Source organism: Galendromus occidentalis, unplaced genomic scaffold, assembly GCF_000255335.2.
Source record: "Galendromus occidentalis unplaced genomic scaffold, Mocc_1.1 scf7180000076500, whole genome shotgun sequence".
NCBI classification, from domain to species: Eukaryota; Metazoa; Arthropoda; class Arachnida; order Mesostigmata; family Phytoseiidae; genus Galendromus; species Galendromus occidentalis.
The window spans coordinates 952,911-973,335 of NW_003804489.1; the positions used below are offsets into that span (position 1 = coordinate 952,911).

The 20,425-nt window shown below is 53.5% G+C and overlaps 1 protein-coding gene across 1 annotated transcript in view; it reads right to left on the reverse strand.

Annotated features, from left to right (window-relative positions):
* LOC100903541 (tyrosine-protein kinase transmembrane receptor Ror2) overlaps positions 1-20,425 on the reverse strand; it is a 117,428-nt gene that overhangs the window by 74,613 nt on the left and 22,390 nt on the right. Inside the window, exon 2 of the mRNA XM_003739378.3 lies at positions 4,314-4,685. Coding sequence (XP_003739426.2) covers positions 4,314-4,685 — 372 coding nt within the window. The remainder of the gene's footprint in view (positions 1-4,313; positions 4,686-20,425) is intronic.

Below are 20,425 nucleotides of genomic sequence, written 5' to 3' on the forward strand. Positions count from 1 at the left end.
AATCACCAATTGTTTTGATCATTTCTTCGTTACGTCGAAATTCGTTTTGCACTCAGCTCGCATGCGTCGGTGCGTCCCGGACCCTCCTAGGCTTTTTTTCGTTGTTGCTCCCACTGCGGCCCTCCTCACAACCCGCCATGGGCCTTCGCTGTTGTTGGTGTTGTTGTCGTCGGCGTCGCCGTTGTCGGCGGCAGCAGCAGCAGCCGCGACGTCGTAAGGCAAAAAGCGTGTTCCGTGAAAGAGCGCATTGTGAGGGATGAGGACATCTCTACAAAGCGTCCATCGTAGCGTACGCTCGCTACTTGGCTTCCGTTCGAGAGCCCGCTGAGCTTTTTAACATTGGTTTAAGATCGCAAACTGAGAGAGGAGAGTTCTGCGCGTACGCGCGCAAGAACACGCCATCATGCCGCAAAGAAGCAGCTGCTCGTCAGTATTCTGGTTTCTGTGCTCGATTCCGTCATTGACTCGAATAGCTCAGCTCACCGTACGAAGCGGATGGAGGGCGATCGACCTCAGAACGGATTCACGAGGCGGAAACGTCGAACGCGGAAAATAATTTTCTGAATCAATTCACGAGAGAGGAGGCGGAGGATTACCACAGGGAGGATTTTCGCCGCGACGGAAATCCTTCGTGTCGCTCTCATTGCTCTCCTTTCTTTCTTGGCACTCTTTTTGACGTGAGGGGAGACGAGCATCCGCTAACGAGCTGATCCCCATCCGCGACGGCCGCCGCAACATCATCAAAGGACATTAGGAAAAAAGACATCAGAGGAGCCGATAAAGCGTGAGACTGAAAGGAAGGAACAGCAACTTGCGCCTTCCCACAATGGAAACGAGTAGAGCCTGATATTCTGACGATTCTCCTTTCGATGACCACTACGACGTCTATTCGACATGATCGGCGGATCCGGCAGACGATACGCTGCCGCAAGAAGCGGGAAGAAAGGATCCAGTGTGGCGACAGAGTATTGACGGCTCACGGCAACTGCGGTACCGTCATCAGCAGCGCGCCGCCACGCAACCGGACCACGAGCACCCGTTCGAGTTCGAATGATTCCAAAACCGTCGACAAATGAGCGAACGACGGTCGACGCTCGCTGGATGGCTAAATCTTCGATGGCTTCATAGGAGATAAGATTTTCGCTCGAGATCCGTTTCCGCGGAATATTTCGGCGGATCAGTAACAAAAACTGCTTCCGCCACGACTGACATCGGCTCGAAACAGAGGGGGGCTGGAGCGAGAGCTTTCCGCCGCCGGGATTGGGACGGCGGGGAGTATTCGTCGACAGGAGCCAAGGAGCCCTAAACTCTGTGACCGAAGCGATGTCTCCTGTAGGCCTCTTCAGAAGGGGGAAGCGAAACGCGGGGAAACCGTCCGGACGGAGGACGTAAGATAGAGTTAGCGCTCGATTGAATCTCTGCTCAACGTCGGCCCACAGCAACCGAAATCCGCGTCGGAAACGCATCATTAGCAAAACCTGAACCGCATGGACGAGAACAACGAACAAGTCCCGACGATGCTCGATGATGTTTTTACACGGCGAAGCAAGCGAGGATTCCGCCGGAATTTGTGGAGCTCAGCACCGCGAATAGAACTCTCAGCAGGCGGACGTGAGAAAAGACACTAACCCGATGAGCCAGCCGTATTGCGTTGGGCAGCAGAGCGACGACGCCGACGTAGGCTCCGGTCACTGGTTGCGAGCATCGCCGTCGAGACCGGAGCCCGACAAAACAAACCGAGAGAGCAAAACATCCCCGGTGCACGTGCCCAATGGCACCAAAAGTGAGTTTATCTATCTGCCTGTCGACTGAAAAGGAAACTCTTAGTTTCGCTTGTCGGACTCAAGCAGCACGAACACACATTTGTTTCGCAACAAGGAAGATGCTGTGGCGAAGGGGCGACCCTCGTGCAAAAAGCTTTGACTGAGTTCCCGCATGGCTGAGCATGCTTTTGAAACCCGGAATTACCCCGGACAATAACCAGGACAGAGGGGAAAAAATAGAGAGGAATGAGCGAAACGAATAAACTCGTCCCGTCGTCTTCGGTAAGAGCAGCCGGCTTCACGTCAGTCGAGCAGGGCAATCAGGATCCGACATGACAGGAGGTGTGCCTGACCTCCTGAGCCCATTTAGTGTTTGTCCGCTTCTCCACAAGGGTCGTCGCTGGTGGAGAAACCGAAAACGGCCGCCTCTGACCATCGATAACATGACAGGCCATTCGAGGTGAAACGGAACCGTCTTGCCCGGTCGCTGGCTTGCTTGCCAAGTCTTTTGCCAGGTTGACCACTCGCTTGTCAGCTCGTCCATTCGTTTGGTTTTGGCGAATCGCTTGCTTGGCACCGTGTATCTATCTGTCAGCCAGTCCACGGACTAATGACGTATGTGCATGGATTGCGTCAAGCATCGCGGGTATGGCAAGGAGCGACCTCATTCCATCGGCACACCAACGAGAAGGGAGAAGGTTTCCGAGATCGAAGCGTCGAGTATCGTTGCGGAATGTTCAAATCCGTTAAAGAGAAAAAAAAGAGAAAAACGGAAGGAAAGAGACGGAAACCGTCGTCATAGTCGGCTGACAGCAATGCTGCGGTAAATTAATTACGACCAGTTCGTAAACAAAAACACTAACGCCTGCCGCCGCCTGCGCGGCCACCGTACGCGTCTCGGACGGACCGAACAGCCTCATTGCGATGGTTTCCACGTTGAGGGGTTATTGGCGGACACGATTTTGAAGACCTCCACCCGCCTCCCGACTGCTTCCTCACCCGGTCGGTCACCTTGTGTAGGGGCGAACCCTGTTCCTCTCACAGCCTATCAAAGCAACTTTGATGAAAACAACTTTTCCATTACGCCCCTAGGTCTCCCGGGGGGCCCTGTCGGTCCACCTCGGAGAGGACGGGCTCTGTCGGTACAACAGAGACGATGGCTGGTTGGGTGGCAGGGACAGCCGGGAGTTGGCGGGGCACGACGGTAGGGGCGTCGGGGGGCCATTGTGAACCATCGAGGAAGAGGCCAATACATTTCAATAAAGTGATTCTCCACCCATTCCTGCTACTCCCGCTCGGTCCGAGACTCGACTCTTATTTTCAGTTACGCTTACAACGTCCGTAGGAGGGGATGAATTTTCTCGATGGGCAGACGGAACGTCGCGCCGTCAATCTCGCACTTAGCGTCGGCACGTTTCGTTTAGCCGATGATTCGCTGTGTCTTAGCTCCGAAAATTCGATATTATCGCTTATCTCAAACAGCAACTTCTCATGATTGGAGGATCCAGGACGGAAGGATCCTCGGAGACTGCGAGGCATGGAATTCAAAACTTCATTCTTGACCATCGGGAATGGACAAAGTAGATTCGAAGGAACGCAACGAGGGGAATCGGGGAAGACGCTCGGGCCATATGGAACGTTGACACTGATGTCACTCGAAAAAAGCAAGGAGTGCATAACAAAGAGATAGTTCCATTCGGTGCTTCGGGGTGGGCTCTGCGTCGGCGAGCGTGTGCTTGTAGCTTGAATGGGTAGGTGGGTGGATGGGTGGCGGGGTGCTCGCCACTTGGAAGGGTCTGTCTGAGCGAGTTGGCCTGAGTGGCTCGAGAACTCCGTCGTCGAGGACGGGGCAGGATGCGTAGAAAAGCCAGCCTGATGACCAATTTTGGAATTCCGGGCCTCGTCGCTTTTCGCAGTTCTCAGTGTCGTCCTTATTCGCCCCCCCTCCTTCCTTCGTGTGGGGCAAGATCTCACGCTCTTGTTCGCTGGGGGTATCTTGTGACCAAAAGGCTGATTTGAATCCTCGGAGAGCACTTGTTCACGAAGTGTGATGCGAGTGAGAAGTTTTTCCCTCCATGCTCGCTTTCAAACAACGGTTCAGCTGTTAGTTCCCAGACGGCGCGAGCCGACGACTCCACAGAGCTATTAACCCACTCGTTATCCTTGCCGTTCAGGGACCGCACCAGGCTGCTCTACGAAATGGGCAAAATATTCCGATGAGCAGCAAACGAATGTTCACAGAAGATTGTTCGAGAGCTCGTGTTACCCGCGAGTCCGATAAGATCGCCAGAGCCGTCAGAGGCTGTACGCTTGTGTCTGCCGACAAGCTGCGACCTCAGGCATTTGAAACGTTCGACCAACGCTTCCGACAGAAAGGTCTCCCGTCTTCCAATGAGACCACCTTCGATATCAGCATGGGGGAATCCACGCAACTGCTCTCATCCTCCCCCATGGAAGGAAAATTGCGGTTCCGAACCTCTATGAGTCTTTTTCCTGGTAGACTATGCCTCAAATTCTGCCATGCCTGTAGGAATAAGATCAAAAACTTACAGTGTACGAAGATGTGGGCGGTTTGGCTGAACGCCACCCCATCCTTATTCCTCGCGATGCATCGATATGGACCGCCGTCCACGTGCTCCACGGAGTCCAATAGTAACGAGCCATTGGCCAAAACACGCCATGTGCTCCCTTCAGTGCTGGTGTGGAGACTACGACCGTCATGTTGCCATGTCACCCTGGTCTCGTTGATTTCGGCATTGAGCGTCGAATTCGTTGAAGGCGTGGATGTGGATGCGGGGGAACTGCTCGTGTTCGAGACGAAGCCATCGACACTCGTTCCGGCTAAGGATATTACGCAGTGGAGGAGAACCTTGTGCCCTTGAATCGCGGTTGTGTTCCTCGGTCCCTCTATGATCCTGGGCTCTGGAAAGAGAAAAAAGACCGGCTTTACATGACGTTTCGTCGTCGGACACCGTGATTTTATTGGATAAATGGCTATTGCTTTCCAATCGTGGGCTTAGAGACGCTCGACCATTTAACGACAAGGGCCCTGTTGGGACTCAAGGTCCCGCAACTCCTTTTCAATCAAGTTCTGCGTTTCCGAACCCGTGGGGGCCCTTGAATGGAATCTTCCCCATTATCAGAATGTCGCCGCCTTCAAGTCCTGCTCTCAGCTGAATGTGACGGTAGATCTCGATCAATGGTGAATGGAGGACGATCTTTCTCTTCTGGATCCTCAGAAGCGTCCAACGTCTGAAAGGCTGACGAGCCTCATTCGAGCGGAGAGGGAGACTTCCGATAATTTTTCTTTGCTCAAATAAATGACGTCATTAGCCGCACATCTCCGAAGAATCCTCGAGAATCAGTCATGGCGAGCTCCGAAGTTCCAGGTCCGTCCGAACCCATAAACCCTGCGAGGAGATACCGAGAACTTCCGAACTCCGGTGCCTCGTCCGAATATATTCCCTCTGCCGTTTTGAAGGTCTCTCGTCGCAATGCAGGTCTGAATGAGCGGATTCTCGTTCCCGAGAGGCAGGATAAGAGAAATCGAGCTCAAGAGCAGAGAGTACGGCGGGCCCTTAGGAAGCCTGATTTTTGGCAAGAAGCCTTATTTCGAAAGAACCACGGGGCTCCAAGGGTAACAGCGCCCCGGAGTCCCTGTTCGAGGCGGGCGGAACAGGGCTCAGCCATGGATATATTGATGGAATAATGGTTTTGACAGCGACGTTGGTTTGAGAACACCGGCAGCGCTCGAGAAGCTTGTAGACGTCTTAGGTCGAAAGCGGGAAACTAGGAATTGAACGATCCAGGTTGAGCAATCACCGCAGCAGCCATCATCGTCATAGATCATGGAGCTCCATCGAAGTTCCAGGCTCGATAGTTCCCTCACATTGGCCGCCTACAGATTTCTCCAGCTCGTTCACGGGGAGAGCAGCCTTTGCCCCAGGAATCGCTGAGCTACCGAAAGTGAGATTCTAAACAAACCGATAGGCTTCCGATGCTGACATCGCACCTCATAGGAGAATACTCCCGAGGATCGTTCGAAACTCGCGGAGAAAAAAATCAACAATAGACATTGAATGATTCCTTCAAACTCTTCTCGGTAAGGAGTCGAGTGAGTGAGTGAGTTCATGTGACGTGTCAACGTGGCATGAGACGGAGTCGGGGACTGAGGCCGAAGCGAGGCTCATAGCCTTCGAGAGATAGCTCCGAGAAAAGCATCAAAAGCTCGTGAACCAGAGTGCGGCGTTGTCGTTGCCTTGTTGACATGCCACCCGATAACCTTCGAGGCGTGTGCTACGGCCCGGAGGCAGAAGTAGCTCCGAGCGCCGTTTACAGTCTGTAGGCGAGTCGCCTTCGCACTCTTTGTCAAACACGTTCATACTCGCTAGAGATCACGCTCGATTGCTCCAGCCGAATCACACCTTGATTCGGCCATCGCGCACCGGAAGATCGAATCAGAAGGACAGGACAATTCAGTAGAGGAGGGCACATCAGCTCGAAGCAATCCTCAGACCAGGGCGCATCCAGAGCAAGTTATATGCATTTCTGAACGGGCAGCCGTAAAATCCTGAGTGATAGGGGTGAAGGGCTGAAATTAGAGTGACTTCGAGTCAGTCGACCAGCTCCCCAAGTGATGACCAATAAGGTGATGAATCCGCACTTTTGAATACGCTCCACCCATCCCCTCCGAAGAGCTAACGCTGCAAGTCTTCTTGAAAAGAAGGGCGATTCGATCCTTGAGGAAGTCTGCAGATTGTGCTGGGAGAGAAAATTCGGGAAGATTCGGGGACTCCACCTCGTTACGCGATTCATGTCGCGGCAGCATTCAAATAGTCCGCAAATTTCGCAATCGCGGAGCGGATCCGTATTTTATGCACGAGGTCACGTCAGGGAATTCGCGGGAAGTTTATCTTAGAAGCTAAAGAGTTCCCTAAGGTCTACCGACTTCGTCCGTCGACGGGACGAGATCCTCCGCTCCCCGAACACTCGCCCCCGAGTGCGACAGATCCTAAGCGGGCAAACCCCAACGCTCAGGCAAGAGAAGACCCCGGGAGTTGATCCTCGTGTACATCACATTCGCGCTACCCAACAGGAAATGGATCTGATCTATTGGGACAGTCGGTCAATGGTTTTGAGACTGTCAGTGGTTCAAACGGCGGCCGAAAGTCAGAAGTCTCCGTCGATCTCATAGGAAAGTGTCCCACACCGCTCAGGGAAAGTTGGTAAGCCTGTACACATATCAGCTCGTGACCATCACAGCTTGATGGATCATCGCGCGGCGTAGCGATGGTACGTTAGATCCAACGAATTCGAAACACGACCATCCGACAGGGCCGAACCCTTGTTCATTAAACGATTAGGAGTCAGTCACCCCGTTCGTCGTCATGTCTACCATCCTAATTCCTAAACTTTCAATGTATGCATACGAATTACCCCGTTCAAATTCCTCGCGAAGGCTGACCCGTCGGGTCTTCTAGTCGGACGCGTTGACACGAGCGACCCCCGACGAATCCCTCTAGCGACGGAAACCGAGGCTTTCGAGAGAGATCGGGTGAGATGGATGTGCTCCTGACTTCAGCTACCCCGCGGCTCACGGAAATTTCGATTAATTTGAGCTAAGGACGCGGAGTAGCTTGTAGCTTGGGATTGGGTTACATGTTCCTTCAATTTCGTTTCCCGTGATCGCTGCATCTCATAGTCTCGTGAAATTCCAGAGTTTTCCGTACACGGGCTTTCGGAGCTCTCGTCTCGAGATTCGAAAACTTTGCTCGCGTCAAGTGCGTCATTCCTATCAACTTACAAAGCTGCATATCAATCCTCGGCGCGGAGCGCTGGGGGCCAAATTCAATTTATGAGCGTGAAGCCCGCGTCTTCCGCTCGTCCTCTCCTTCAACGTCGTTTAGGAGTCTCGCGTTTTTGTTCGAGGGCCGCGTCATCGCGTTATTTTCATGAGTTAACTTTAATTATTGAAGTCAGTTGGGGGCAAAGCCATGAACATTTCATAATGGGCTGCCATTAGCATCATTGGAACAGTTGAGTTCCGTTCTGCGAAGAGGAGAAATCGGCGAGGACTACACACCGAAGCGGCTCTGGGACATTCGTTCGGAATTCTATTTCCACTCTTGAGATTTTCGTCGATTTTTTCCCACTTTCCCGCCTTATTGGATTGCGTTGGCAGATCAGAGCCTGCATCGCACAGCTGCATCTACCTACGACAAGCATCCGACAAGAGTTCTAATTTCGTTGGCCTAATGCGTCGTCATATCTCACTGTCTGCTTTTCGCATCGCTGTCATCCTCGTTGTTTGCGCAGTCGAAGGCGTCGACTACGAAGACTTTTAATTAAAAGTAGGATCGCATCATAAAGTCTTTTGACTTGTGAAGTCTAGCAGCCTGACATCCCGGATCCCGGCTCGTGGGGTGGGGAGAACGCTCTTCATTCCTGAACACGGTTCCTGCAGCTCAGGAAGCTCTAGGATTTCCTCGGAAGCAAAAATCTTCGAATCCACCGACGGCCTCCTCGATCCAGGAGAACACCGAGCTTCCCATTTCGCCCTTGGCCGTTCGACCCCGAAATCAACGCATTCGCTAAATGGATCACACAAGCCGGTCCACGACAAAGTTTCCAATGTGCGCCTACTCGGTACGGGGAACGTCCAGGTCTTCTTATGTACCGCTTCCGTGTTCGTTTTCTTCTATTTATCTCTCGGTGAGTGCGCCTGAACTCTCGGCCAGGTCGGACACATTAAATTGTCAATATCTTTCATGCCGCTCATTCTTGCTGGCTTCCTTCTGGTCCCCTCCCTCTCTCTCAGTTTCTCTCTTCTGCCAAGTTTCTCGTGCAATATGCGCTTGACCATTAGGCGTTCCGAGGTTCAATTTTTCATGCACCTCCCGTGTGTGTCGAACGCAAGAACTCATGACCGAGCGCGCTACATCGCGAAAACTCGTTGGAGCTTGGAAGATTTTTTCCAAAACTGTGTTCGGAACGACTTTTAACGAATTTCTTTCTGAAGTGCTAACGATGTTCGGCGGAACCGCGACTTTTGATGTTAGCACAAAGGGGGCAGAGGTTTCGTCGAGGATAACAGGACGAAGGGGAGGATGGCATGGGGCAGCTGGAGCCCATCTCTGCGAACAACTAGCTGCTGGTTGCTTACTCCTCTCCCTACCCTTCTACCCCCGAACGACAAGCTCCGGGGAGCTTCGTGAACATCATAAGTCATGGACTGCTTGTCGCTTTTGGTACGGCGCAGCTCCACGAAACCGGGATCGCAACTCAGTTGCCCCTTCCGTTTTGCTACTCGCCGTCGTCGTCGCCCGTGTCTCGGAGCCGCGGTCCCCGAATCTTTGCCCCCACTCGGCGGCCGCTGCCACCTCGCGGAGAAGCCTCCCCACCGAGCAAGGTTTTTATCTTCCGTCTCGTTCACCACCGCGATTTTTATCCAAAGATCCGGCCGGGCAACCAACCAACCGAGCTTCAGACAAGCAAGCAAGCAGGCAAGCGAGCGGGCGAGCAGACAGACTAGCGAAGCGAGCCGATCCGGGCCGGGGGTCTGCTCTGTCAATTGTGGGATGCAGCTTCAAAGAGATCCCTACCGAAGACGTCGGCAAAGATTCTCTTTTCTTCACATTCACTTTTTTCTTCTGGTGCAGCCGCAGCCGTCGCCGCTGCCTGCCCTCAATCTTCGCACTTTCACAACACAGCTCTAATTCTCATCGAACGATCCTGCAACTTCACTCCGGGCAACTGTCTGTCGTTGAAGTTTCACCGAGGACATGAATGGGATCGGAAGACCGACCCTGGGGCTCCCCTAAACACCTTGTGAATTCGCGAGTTTCTTGGGCCAATAGGCGACAGATCTTCGCATCACTTGGATTCTTGAATCTACAACAAACCTGAACCGACATCGCCGAATCGAGTCGTCCTCCGCCCCTGTCTTCCCTGCGCGAGCACGGGAGCAACTCCCGTGATGAGCCTCATTGAACGATGAGCAACGAAAACGTTCCCGTCCACGACGTGTCTGTCGATAGAGATTCCCTATTACAGTGTCCGACGGTGACGGAACATCGTCGTTCGACAACTGATCGAACATTTCCTGCTCGATTACCTGAGGGCTGCCCGCCGATCCATTCGCTCATATATTTCCCGGACAATCACAACGGTTTTCCCCCGGCTCCTTTCCATTAAGAGAAGCTCTGAGCCCTCTCCGGCCTTCCTCAGCCCCCGCCATGAAGTCAGCCTTGAGAATAGATTCGGTGATCTGCAGAATCTGCCCGTAGCGATTTTGGGAGTTTCTCCGGCTTCTCGCTTCGAGCACAGACCCCACGCATCGAGCAGGACTCTGCCAGGTCTCGATCACTTACAATTTCAGATCGATTTTCATGGCAAAGATTTCTAGTGTCTGAGATCAAGCGTTCTCAGCTCGAGGATATCGCAGAAAGCCGACTACGAGTAGACCTCACCCGCTCGAAATAATGCGAGAGTCGGCTTTCCGAGCTTCGCCCAGAGCCGCCTCAGAGGACGAAAACTGACGCGACAGCAGCGACCAACTCCCTTGTTATCCCCCTGACACTCAGCTTGGCAAGAGCCTCCCTAAACTTATATAGCCGATTCGAGACATCAGACAAAAGACAGTCCATGACGGACAAGCCACTTCGTTTCCTGCGATGCTTGCGATCTTGCACATTGTTCCGAATGCTGTCCTCTCCTCATTTCTTGCTCCTCTCGCTGTTCCTGGCCACTGTGGTCGCCCATGCTCCTCTTATGGTTCTTCCTCCCCTATCTCCGCCGGTTTCCTTTCAACCTTCTTGATCACCGTATTTTGGGTTGCGTCTCGACACCACCACATCACGTTTCGTGGTATCCGAAGATTAAGCAGCATCCAAGCCCTAACTCGCCGCTCCCCCCTCCCCTCGACTTTGTTCCTGGCATTGTCGAAAAACCTAAACGCGACGTCTTCTCGCCGATATTATTGCTGTTGAGACCGTTTCCCTCGCCGAACTGATTCGATAGCTCCCTCATCCGCTCACTCAGCGTGACGTAACGCATCTTACTCGTGCACGAGAATTTCCCCGACGGCTCCCCGATCATTGCCTCCCATGCACTGTCAGCGTCCGCTCTTCTCCGTTCTCTCTTTGGAGAGTTTTTGCGTGCTCAGAAATCCGTTTCCTCTCGCTGGATGAAATCCTTCCCGCAGCCGCGAATCTCTCTCTCCGCCATTCCTTCTCCTCCGCTCTGGGAGCGGCTTCCCTCTATTCGCTTCCGTCATTGTTCGAATTTTGGCGCATTCACGAATATTCAACAATTCCCCCGCTTCCGGCGTCACTTCCGTTTTTAAATTTGCTACCGCTCATCCCTCGCCCAGCCCTTTTTTCTCGCCATATGCTGGCGGCGCGAGGCCCTCCCCACCGAAAGAAGTCGTTCTCCATCCGAGCGTTAGATGGGCAGAGCGCATAAATGCCCTCCAGCAGCGAGCGAATTTGCGACCCGACGAGTCGCTGCCTAGTCAGTCAGTCACTTCGCCGCTCCTCGACTCTCTTCCGACAGACAGCAACTTGTTATAGGTGTGACTCAGTCAGTCGATGTCAAGCAGTAAATGTCACCGTAAAGTTTAAAATCACCTCGGTGAACGCAAACGGGTATAAAAATGAGATAAACAGGCAGCTGCATGTTCGGTCATTAAGTTCATCTGAGTTCTTATCGCGACTGTTTGAGAGAAACAGCCGAGCTTGTTCGCAGCCATTTCTCATACGGAACGACGCCGCTGCACCGCCGCTGATGATGATGATCGGATCTTGTTCGTGAGATTCGATTTAGAACTCATTCGTCTGATGGTCTGAGTTGTTCCACAGCGGCCGAAGATCATTTCGGTGGCCAGGTCCGACTGACAGACGGCCGGCCTGATTGACCGATGCTCCGAATTGAGGGAATCCAGACCCGTTATTTTTTCCTTCTCTTCTTTTTGGCAGCGTGTCCCTCCTTGACTTCACGCAGTGCATGGATTTTTCAAAATTCCGTGCTGCTCGAGGCCGACCCGAAGAGAGAGCCCTAGCCGTGGTCGGAGCAAGAAGAGTTGCTCGGACTGCTCCCATATCTCATCCCTCCGTCGACATTCTCGAGTCGTCGACGGCATTGAATTTCATAAATGACTTGCTGACAGCGGGACTGCGGATCCAGTGCTTGGCTCCTCCAAAAAGAGCAAAAAAATCCACACGAGGATCCGCTCGACCGGAAGAATCTCCAACTTTCGCCCTCTCGATTGGGCGAGCAAAGGATCATCTGTTTACACGCGGCATTGTCACCAGCCTAGAGACGCCAACTATGAGGTTGCAGCGCTTGCCTTTTCCGAGTCGAAGACTCGATTCTTTCCAACCCATTCTCGATATCTAATCCAATATGCTCGCCTCAACCTCGGTGATATAAGTCGTGCACGAATCGATGAGATGGAGAGCATTCGCATGCGAGTCAGAATTATGTCGAGTTCATGGCTCCCAGGTCGATACCCCGGAAGTCCCAGGAGGGACGCTCATCCGATTTCGGCTATTGAATTTCATCGTCGGATCGCATTTCTTTCATTACAATCAGACCGAACAGAGGGCAACACGGGGATGGCGGAGATGACGCAGACGAGAAGAGCAAGAGGAGCGGGGAAACCTGCTCAGGTCAGAAGACCCAGCAGGAGTGGGACCACTCGCTAGAGCAGAACTGAAATCGAGATCCGAAAACGCAATTATGGAGAACGCCTGCTTTGCTTCGGTCGTCTTAACCCCGTTCGGCTTTCCCGTCTTCTCTCGCACTCGGCGCAAAGTTCAGGAAACTTGCTGATTTTTCCATAGAAACGAATGCCGAAGATGTCGTCGTCTTGCAGAATTATTCCCGCGTACACTCAGGGAACGGTCTGGATGGTAATCTGCACAATATCTCGAGTAGGCGATTCCCTGGCAGACCATTGTCATACCTTGGTACGCGATGATCAATTGTTCCATATCCACAACCCTCAGGGACCGGCCCCCCTCTCTCAATCAGGGAGCCAATCTCAGCATGCGAATTATTAGAAATACCCAAGATGACCTCGGTCCGCCTCCGCTCCACCCCACCTTCCTCCGAGTCAGAGCACCGCTCACTTAGCCCATCACGACCCGATGCGTAGCCTTAGGCCTTAGGATTGTTCCGGGTAGAATGGGCGATTAGGGGGCCAGACTCCCACTCAGCTACCCCAGACCGAAAATTCCGCAGACGTGCGTCTCATCGTAACAAATATCTCGGTGGGCTTAGATGATCGAAAACACGTCAACGCCAGTCGAGCATTGTAGTATAAACAAATATTGACAGAAAGCTCTCGTCTCCTGTCTCCTCAGTCCCGGTAGGCAGGACTTGCTAACTGGGATGGCAAGTCGGCGATCCAGTGGACGCCCGAGCTGAACGGATCGCTTAGCGAGCTTCAGCTGCAGAAGTGGCCGCTCAGCTTCGGGGAAACCATCGTTTGCAAGATGGATGTCCCTCACTTGGTACGAGTGTCGGAAGAACTGCGACTCTGGCCATGGTGAGCCCTGAACCCGCGCTCGACCTCCTCCGTGCCCCGAGCGGACCGCAACCAAGGAGCAAGTAGCGAATCGTGGTCGCCCGCCGTCCATCCCTACACGACTTGATTGTTGGGAATGTGTGACGCTTCGAGTGAGGAGGGGCAAGGCTTAGAGGCGGCGTAAGGGGCGCCGTATGGAAAAATGGTCCGCAAGCCGGCGGCGACGAAGGCAACAAAGGATCGACATGGGAACATCTGGAAGGGCTCCTTACGCCTCCTTCCTCCCGCAACATTATTGCAACATTATTCTGTTGTGACACCATATTATGGAGTATGCGTTGATGAAGGACAGGAACAGCTGGTGCCGGTGGTGATTATTAGATTGTTAAGCACGAGCGATTTTTGTCGATCGTCAGGCTCCGCTTTGATTTGCGATGCGACAATGAGCGGGCTCAAAAACGTATCAACATCGGACAGCGTCGGTCGTCGGCAGCGGAGAGAGAACGAATTGAAGCTAACTCGACTCGATCCCCGTGTCACTGACTCGAAGTCAGCTCCCACCTTTCGCTAATGAAGGGTTACGTAAGCCGGTTATAAATGGAGCCCCTCGCCGTAACTTCATTCCCTTCCCTGTCTCACCCCACCATACCCCGTTTCGGAACGACTTACGCTGCGCCTTATAAATCTCGGCGTAATCGACGTTTCGCTGAGGAAAAAGCTCCCTGATAATTTCCGCTATCGATGAATTCGGCGATGAGGGCGACCGGTCGCCCTCAAATCGGCGAGCATCGAAGACATGAGTCGGGAAAGAAGGATCAAAACGCATCGTCGTTGCTGGAATATTGGATGCTCATTTCCAAAATATTCCTCGAAAATAAGACGAAGCACCGGTTCCTCGTGAGCTTATCGCGGCTCCTGTGAACTCGTATGGCGCTCTAGGTTCAATTATAAACGTCATCGTTGGAACCGTCATGACCGGGCAACGTTTCATGGATCAGCTGACCGACGCTCAAACGCTCGTGGAGCGTGCAGGTTCTGACAAAGTGCGAGTAATAACATCGCGGATTCTGCTGGCGGAATAAGGTGTGTTCGCGTTGAATATATGATGTTCTCATCGACTTAAGTGGATTCCAGGGCGACACGAAGCCTCGCAATCGAGGGCAGGAAAGACAAGGAGAAGAATTTCTCACTCCATGCCGCTCTAGTCGAGACACGGAGAGAGCGAGGGATGAAGAGCGAGGAATAACGTGAAACTAATCACGTCGGATCAGGCTTGCATTAATGTCCCGTCCACCTGGGAAATCGCAAACGATTACGTGGCGCGTAGGCGAGCGGAGCAGGCCTCTAACGCAATTATTGTTCTTTGACTCCTCCCAGTCCCCGGTTGTGTCGACGTTGTTCAATACCTACAAACCAAACTTACGACTAGACCGAAAATAATTAAGAATCACGAACGCAAGTCTCGAGTCTTGTCCGTCGGGAGCTGGGACAGCGGGAGGAACGGACTCCGATTTTTCCCTTCCTTCCGTCATCCTCGCAAGGCGGAAAACGCGGGAACAAAACGGTGCGGCGTCCGGGATCGTACGAGCAGCTGCGCTTGATCCGATTCGCGAACCGAGTTCCGGATCCTCTTTCTTCCGGTGGAGAGGAGGGCGCCCAGTAGCCAATGTGTGAACCTTACTGTCGCTTGACGGATGACGGGCTTACGTAAACGTTCATGCAAATTCCCCCCTGCCCCTCAAACGTTCGACAACAACGACAACGGCGACGTTCACGTGATCTTGTTATCCGATCGGAGCGCTATCGGTCTCGCGCTGTTCATGCGAAATGATCGACGTCAACTTGGCAACATCTTACGACGCGGATGCAGCGAGGCAACGAGGTAACAAGCCAGCACTAACACGCTCCATCGACCACCTAATCCGAAAAGCCCTCCCGCGCGTTGTCGTTTTTCCCTCCACTCCCCTCCCTCCTTCCCTGATTCTTGCTGTCTCCTGTGAAGACGCAGTCGCAGCGTAGGGTTCTCATTTGCATTGGCACTTTCCTCTCCACGGGTGCGCGCGCTCTTCCCCGTCGACGTCTTTTCCCTTTCCGTTGCTTCCTCCCGAACTCAGAAGATCAAACGATTTTCGCTGATTGCTTCTTTTCAAGACGCCAACCATCGTCGCGACGAATTCCAACATCGGACCGCCCGAGAATTTCGACTCAGACACAAAGCAAGCAACAAATTCGAAGCCGTCATGCTAGACACTGCGCCGAAGGGGAAACCCCTCCGCAAATGTGTCAAACAATGATCTTCAAAGAGAAAAATCAAGCGATCCTCTATATGCTCCATCGCAGCCCCGATCAATGACGGTGCCAATGGAACGGCGGGCCGAGTTGCGTGGCGGCCGTCCAATAAAAGGTGCGAGAAGGTGCCAATCTCGGTCACAAACTAACTTGGCCATCAGCTCCGCACTCACCAGACCCGTTACACGCTTAGCGGACAGACCTCGGTCCGGACAGAGGGCCCCGCCGTCCGCGCGCACTGCCCGTTCGAAAAGCCGGACGTAGAAGAGTCGGGGGAAAACCTCCCCACCGACCCAGACGTCAACCCCGAAGAAGACATCAGGCCTAGCCAATAGTGCCGCCGTGGCTGGAGTTCCGCGACAGAAGCGGTATCGTCGGGGAGACAACCGAAGGAACGAGACACGCCTCATCAGTTGACGTTCTCTCTCTGCTGTATCGACGGTATTAGCGACGCTGATCGTAGTGAAAGATGTCCCGAAGATGGGGGTGTGCTTTTGTCATGCTTTTGACTAGCTCTCTGTATGGCTTGATATACAGCAACTATGATACTACTATTAGCTTCCGACATCGGACCAGGGATGACGGAATTCTTACGCTCCTGAGTTCCCACAGGGAAGAGCTCGTTTTCCCAACGGTCTTTCGCTTCGGCGTGCTACTGTACTCCATCCGAGGCCCCCCTCCCCCCCACAGAGGGGCCGCGGCCGTCCCCTCGTGATTGCAGACGAAAAAAGGGGAGAGGGGCGTGAGGGGGGAGCCGGCGGGATGCGAGCCGACATTCGAGTAAACTAACCGAGGGCGGTGATCCAATAAGAACTGGCGAAATACTGATAAGCCGCACACGAAAGGGCTGCATTTTCACGCAAATTCACAGCTGCTTACCCGGTCTTTCCCGCACTCCCGTGCGAGTCGGACCGCGTGCTCCCTGCTGACCCGCTTTGCCAACTGTCTGCCACACAGAGGGTGTCGACAAGCGCCGCGTTGACTAGCCAGACACACACGGTGGTAGACTCCCTCGAGGTTGCGCCCCGTATACTGAGACCTGAATTCAATTAGGCCGCGTCCTAATCACCTCAGCGGCAAAGGTGGGGCAGCATCCGTAATACCTACTAGTAAGCGGTGCCGGCGGGTCGAACGGGAGGATGGCGGAAGGACAAAGATAACGCGCGATGGATTGCCTATAACTGCGAGCGGAAAACCCCCGCCTGCCCCGAAGGGCAATAGACGGATGAGCGCTGTAGGCTGAGCATGGGGATCGTCGTGGACGATGGGCTGGGGAGAGGCAGATGACAGGTCGAAAGTTTGCCATCGCGGAGGGAATCGACAAAAGAGAGACACTACCGGCAAACTATCGATAAGGTTGTCAGGAGTGCTAGTAGTCGTGACGGCGTGGCGCGGCGTGGGTTGAAGAGGCGATATGACGCGCGACGGAAGGAGCGGTCATCTGCCTCCGAGCTTTCTTCCCACTCCCCTTTCCCCTTTCTTTCCTGAAGCCGATCACGAGTTCAGAAACACAATGTCGATGACTATGATGTCGTCTCTCTTTCAGCACATGTGAATACCCAGTTGAACAAACGGTTTGTTTCGGCGAGTGGCTCAATGTATCCGTCTCCATCCGCCTCTTCTCGTTCCTCCCGTTGGACCCAGTAATCAATTGTCGACAAGGGGAGCCCTCTCCGCGCCAGGCGCGTCGAGTCCCCGCCACGACTTCCCGCGAGCTTCCCCCTGAGTCTCCCTGCGAGTCTCCAACGAGGGAAAAAGAAATTGCAAGAGCGCATATGCACCCGGAGTACGTATTGTTGTCCCTCCCTTTTTGTCGTCGGAGTGGCTGCCGCTGCCCTGTTACGAGCTCGCCCTCCCCGTCATCTAGATCATCGGCGCCGCCATCATCATCGTCATAAAAGACTCGAGTGCTTGTCCACCATCCGGGAATTGTCATCGCTTCTATACGATCGGTGCTTGACCTACCGCAGCCGAGATCATCAGCCGGCTCGGTGCTTAACTTGACGGCTGGACGGGCAGAAGTCTCATCGTTCCGGCAGCGAGGCAACCAACAGACGGGGCTAGCCTCCCGGTCCAAGCCCCGGAGAAAGTCTGGTCCCGGCAATCAGATTCTTTGACGGAGGACGACAAAAAAATTCGGTAGTTTCCCCCGAACCGGGAAAAATCGGGAATCGAGTTCAGCTCTATTTGGGTAACGACCACAGTGGAAAAGCCACTCAAAGCAGAGTGATGAAAGATTGAAATAATGAGGAGGTCAGGAAGAGTCCCGAGGAGAACAACCACTGTTCGCAGTTCCCGCACGAGCCACAAGCACTCTCCAATTGCCGTCAAGGTGAGTCTACTTCGAAAGTCCAGCTCATGCTCTTACTCGGTGGCAACGCCACCGGAACTTTTTGAGGAAGATTGCGTGAAAGCATTGGGACAAAGCTTTTCTCTTCCGCCAGTGCCACCTCCCCTTCTTCTTCTAGAACGAAACTTAGCGTCCACTTGACGACCTGGTGGTTGCCCCTTGCAACGGTCCTTCCCGAGGTCGGTCGCTCGGTCGGTCGGTCAGGTTGGGCGGTCGCTTGTCCATCGCCCGACTGGCTTACCTGCAACGGAGAGGCGAGCCCATTAGATAACGACTTCTTTGCCAAGCAGCTTGTTTGTCGGCCTGGCAGAGCTTTTCTTTCCATTTTCTCTTCTTTTTTTCATCAGCTGGCGGCGCGGCGTGTCTTTTCCGTGCAGCCATTCACCGAGTTTGTTGCTTTGTTCCCCGGGTACTGCCAGTCCATTGATTTATTGCGAGCTCTCATTCCATCACTTTCCCTTTTCCCTTGGAATTTGATCGGATTCACGAAATCTGAAGACGAGGGATGATTGCCCTCTCCCTGATGATCGGTCCAGCTCCTTCGCCTATTCTTTGGCGATATCGGCATTGTATCTATATCTACGGCTTGAATTTTATTCGCACGCTGCGGACGATGTGTTTCTCTGCTATCTGCTACGACCACGGACGTTGTAGACTTTTGCCAGGGGTACTGTCGACAGCACCGCTCTCTCCTACTCCAGGAGAACGATTCGATATCGCGCGAGTCTAGTTCTATTCCATCCTAAGTGAGCTGTGCTACCCATTGATGATTCCACTCAGGTGAAATAAATCCAATGTACGTCTCTCTGTAAACAATAGCGGGACGGAGCGAGGGAGGAGTGCTCAATTGAAATCTATTGGTGATGTACAAAGCACCGGCCCAATATTGCAAGGCGTCTATTGTATTACTCATAATTAAATGTCCCTCTCCGTCGCTGGCTTTCAGTCGGCCCCGACCAACAGAACCTACCAATGCCTCTGTTCTTCCACCTACGCAACCCACGACCCGACCCATGCTCCGCGGACCCACCTATCTCCGCAAGTGGGTACCGAGGGGAAATCGAAGTGCAGGGTTAGGGAGGCAATTAACCACAGCAACACTTGATCCAGCGCTACCGAAGCGCTCTCCATCGATTACGACCGGCGGAAGACTCAATGCGAGACTCGGGTCGATATTGGATTGATTCGATGCCATCCTCCTGCTCAACTGAAATTCCGTGGTCTAGCTTCAACCAGGGTTCGCAAAACCATCCTTGGCGAGGAAAGCTCCGCTCTGGATTCTGGAAAAACGTTGGCTTGCGCTGAGGTTCTCCTCCGAAAGCTCGCGAGGATCAGGCTTTCGGAACGACGGTGAAGGACGCGAGCCTTCCGCACGTTGAAAGTAAGTCGGCTGATGTGTTGCGAGCAATCCGGGCCGCTAGCGCTTGAGACGGAAGTCGGCTGACCTTCCGGAACCGGGGCCGGTGGAAGTGATTCGACAAAAGTGGAAGCTCTGCTTCGATGAGCTTGTCAGGCCGTCTTTTTCCCTGTCCGCGTCTCTGTCGGTCGGCCGGAGTTTGTGTCACAATACAGACAAGGCAGCGAGCTGATAGCCGGCCAGGACCGCCGGCCGCGCTCGGCGTTTGTCTGGATGGAGAGCAGACGAGCTTTTGTTGTTCGGATGATAAACAGCGGTCCCGGAAAGGAGAATCCACAATAGATGTCACACCAACCCGGAACAAATAGCACCTGAACTAAGCGCCCACCCTGTCCAACCTTTATCCAAACAGCAGTTTGCCACCACTGCTGGACACAGGGCGAATTATTAAAGCTACGCGGATCGAATCGAACACATCTGTCGAACGCTTTTCCCCTCTTCATTCTGATCGCGGTCGATTCGGTGGCGGAGTTCTTCACCTCGGAAACTTTCGCAAGGGGACGCGGGCGATACTGTTCTTTCCTGTCTTCAGTGGGTGTCGGATTCGAGACGAGACTCACGCACAGTCCATCGTCGCGTCGTTCCGCCCAGGAATCCAGGAAGCAGGAACAAACACTTTCTGAGTTCATTCTAAGGGACGGATTAATGCTCCGGCCCGAGGCTCAAACTAAAGAGCCGAACTATTCGCGACATTTTCGACGACACAGTCTCCCCCAATAAGTCGAGGAAATTATTCGTCGATTGAGCCTAGGGGTACCGAACGCTCACGGGCTCTTTTTGACGACAATGCCCGACGCATTCCGATTCGTTTCGGGATTTTCCAGCGCTCCAATTCTGATTCCCTCTCCGAGGGCCTCTCTTCACCGGCGCTGCCCGGAATCTGGCCTACCACCCTCCGATAAGGCACGGCCTACGGAGTCACGATTTTTTCTCTTAGACTGTTATGAAAGGCTATATCCAGTGGCTTCCCCACTTTCGCGAACCCAGTGAGCCGTCGTGTGCAAACAGTTCCTTCATCACCATCATCGAGCCACGCGATGCCCTTGTCCTGAGCCCTCACATCGATTTTCTGCATAGCA